General features: G+C 38.5%; 1 protein-coding gene across 1 annotated transcript in view; it reads left to right on the top strand.

The window, feature by feature from the left end:
- Nucleotides 1-2,178, top strand: part of PARD3B (par-3 family cell polarity regulator beta) — a 999,825-nt gene that overhangs the window by 952,533 nt on the left and 45,114 nt on the right. The window contains exon 23 of the mRNA XM_019523483.1: nt 1,799-1,878. Coding sequence (XP_019379028.1) covers nt 1,799-1,878 — 80 coding nt within the window. The remainder of the gene's footprint in view (nt 1-1,798; nt 1,879-2,178) is intronic.

Genomic DNA, 2,178 nt, shown 5'->3' with positions numbered 1-2,178 from the left:
TGATTTCCTTTGTTTTTCCTCAGAAACAACAAGAAGGTCAAGGCTTGTCTGTCACCAGAATGGCCAGTTATTTAAGGGAAATTACCAAACTGTTCAAAGTAGAAGCATGAGAAAAACCTAAATGACTGAGTCTTTGCACTCTCTGTATAAAACGCACCTTACTTTTACGGGTGGTAAAAGGAACCAAATGATCTAAACCAATTAGTCTGCTGCCCTCTTTTTGGAATCTAGGCCAGTGATTTTTTTCTCTAGCTCAGAGTAAGGCACTGTTACAGCTGTGGTCATTTCAAATCAGAGATGATTATTTTTTGGAACCTATCAACTCCTTAAGGACTCCTTACAATTTTGATTCAAATTACAAGCATTTAGCCAAAGGTCCATTCTAAATAGGTTTTTCATTTAATGGTAGGTTGGCTTATTACTAACATTGCCTTGGAGTACTAGGGTGCAGTCTCAGCATAACACTGCTCATCTAAAATAATTCCTAAAACTCTTCTCTAGTAGCTTAAAATTGTATATATGTTTGCATTGTACATGGCTTTTGTAAAGGATCTAAGAGATAGTGTACATAAAAAACATTATATACAGGTGAATAAGTCTTATTACAACTTACGCAACATTTCCATCACAGCAGTTTTTAAATCTCTTCAGTGAAACTGAGGTATTGTGCATAAATTACAAGATTGACAGAAGTGTACTCTAACCTGTAGAACGTGAAAAACATGTTAATTTTCATTTCTGTTTCCTCTTTTTATAATCAGACATTTGCAGAAAGCCTCATGTGATTTATTCTTTTCTTTTTAATGAATTGTTAAAAATGTTTGAAAAGGCATTAAATCTTCCCCTCTGCCATTAATCTGTAAAGGGGGAAGGGGGTTTTAAATGGCCTCTTAGTGTATTGCTTTATAAAACTGCTGATTCTAGCAGTGCCAGAATAGGAATACGTATTAATGTATGAAACACTGAATGCAGACAGTAAGCCTCCTGCATTTATGGAGGAAAAGGCTAATAGCTCCATTTTAACAAGGCTCTTAACACTTGGGCCATCAGTGGGCATTGAGTGAGTGAAAGTGGGAGAACTCCTGTTAGCTAAAAGCATCTAAGTTCAGCATTTTGTACTGCAGTTGGAGCCTTCTTATTAGGATTTCATATTCCAGCCAGCCATGGTTGCCATCTTGAAAACAAACCAAGTAGAGAGAGCTGGCATTTTGACTGAGTGCACTAATGCTTTACCTCTGAAACTGCACTAGAGCATGATAAATGCACTTAAGTCCCAGTTGGACACTTAGCTTTACAACAGCATTTTGGAAAGTTTCTGGATTTGTGTTATGAATGAATGCAAAGGTTGTTTATGTCACATTTTATGCTGAAGCGAAAAAAAAGCAACAGGTGGTAAGCAAACCTGAAGCTGGTATATAACCTCACTCTTTCTCTGGATCACATATGTTTTCAGCAAAATTGAGGGACCTTTGTATTTAATCAGATTTATCTCCTGATATTACTGAATCCTAGGAGGGAGACTACCCAAAAGAAACTGAAGGTGTGCGGTGTCCCTACTGGCTCAGAGCCATTGGGACAGCCAATACCTGTCCTAACCAGCACTTTGATATGGAGCCCCTTCTTGTTAGCAATCATAACATTAAGTATGGGATTTGTGGATTCTTTGAGCCCCTGCCTTTCTTTTGCTGCTTTTGGCACGCTGTCGCATCATTTGTACTCTGATTATCATTTTGAGATGCATTGTCAGTAACTGGGGTGTATAATTGAACTTCATCTCTAATTACTCTTCTCTCCACAGGTGTCTGGAAAAGGTCCAGATGGGAGTTCACACAATCCCCATTTCGAAGGGATGGAAAGGCAATATGCATCCTTACCCAGGTACATTACTGAGTCTTCTGCATGTGCTGATTTTACCCTCCCTACAATATTTAGGAAAATCTGCACAGAGTAGTTGTCTGGCTCTGAAATGAGAGATTATGTTGTAGTTTTGTCTCATTACCTTCTGCTGCTGATACAGTGCCATCCTTATAACTGTATTAATAATTTGGACACATGATTTAAAAAAAACACAGTCTCCCTCGCTCACCATGTAGGCAAGAATCATAATCCATGGGGAAGGAACATAACACTGAGGAAGCTTGCTCTGCTAGAGTGCTAACAGGTCTTAGCAGGGCATAA

The sequence above is a fragment of the Gavialis gangeticus genome, unplaced genomic scaffold (genome assembly GCF_001723915.1).
Source record: "Gavialis gangeticus isolate Ggan-Ray unplaced genomic scaffold, GavGan_comp1, whole genome shotgun sequence".
In the NCBI taxonomy this organism is placed as follows: domain Eukaryota; kingdom Metazoa; phylum Chordata; order Crocodylia; family Gavialidae; genus Gavialis; species Gavialis gangeticus.
This window is presented reverse-complemented; position numbering and strand designations above follow the sequence as displayed.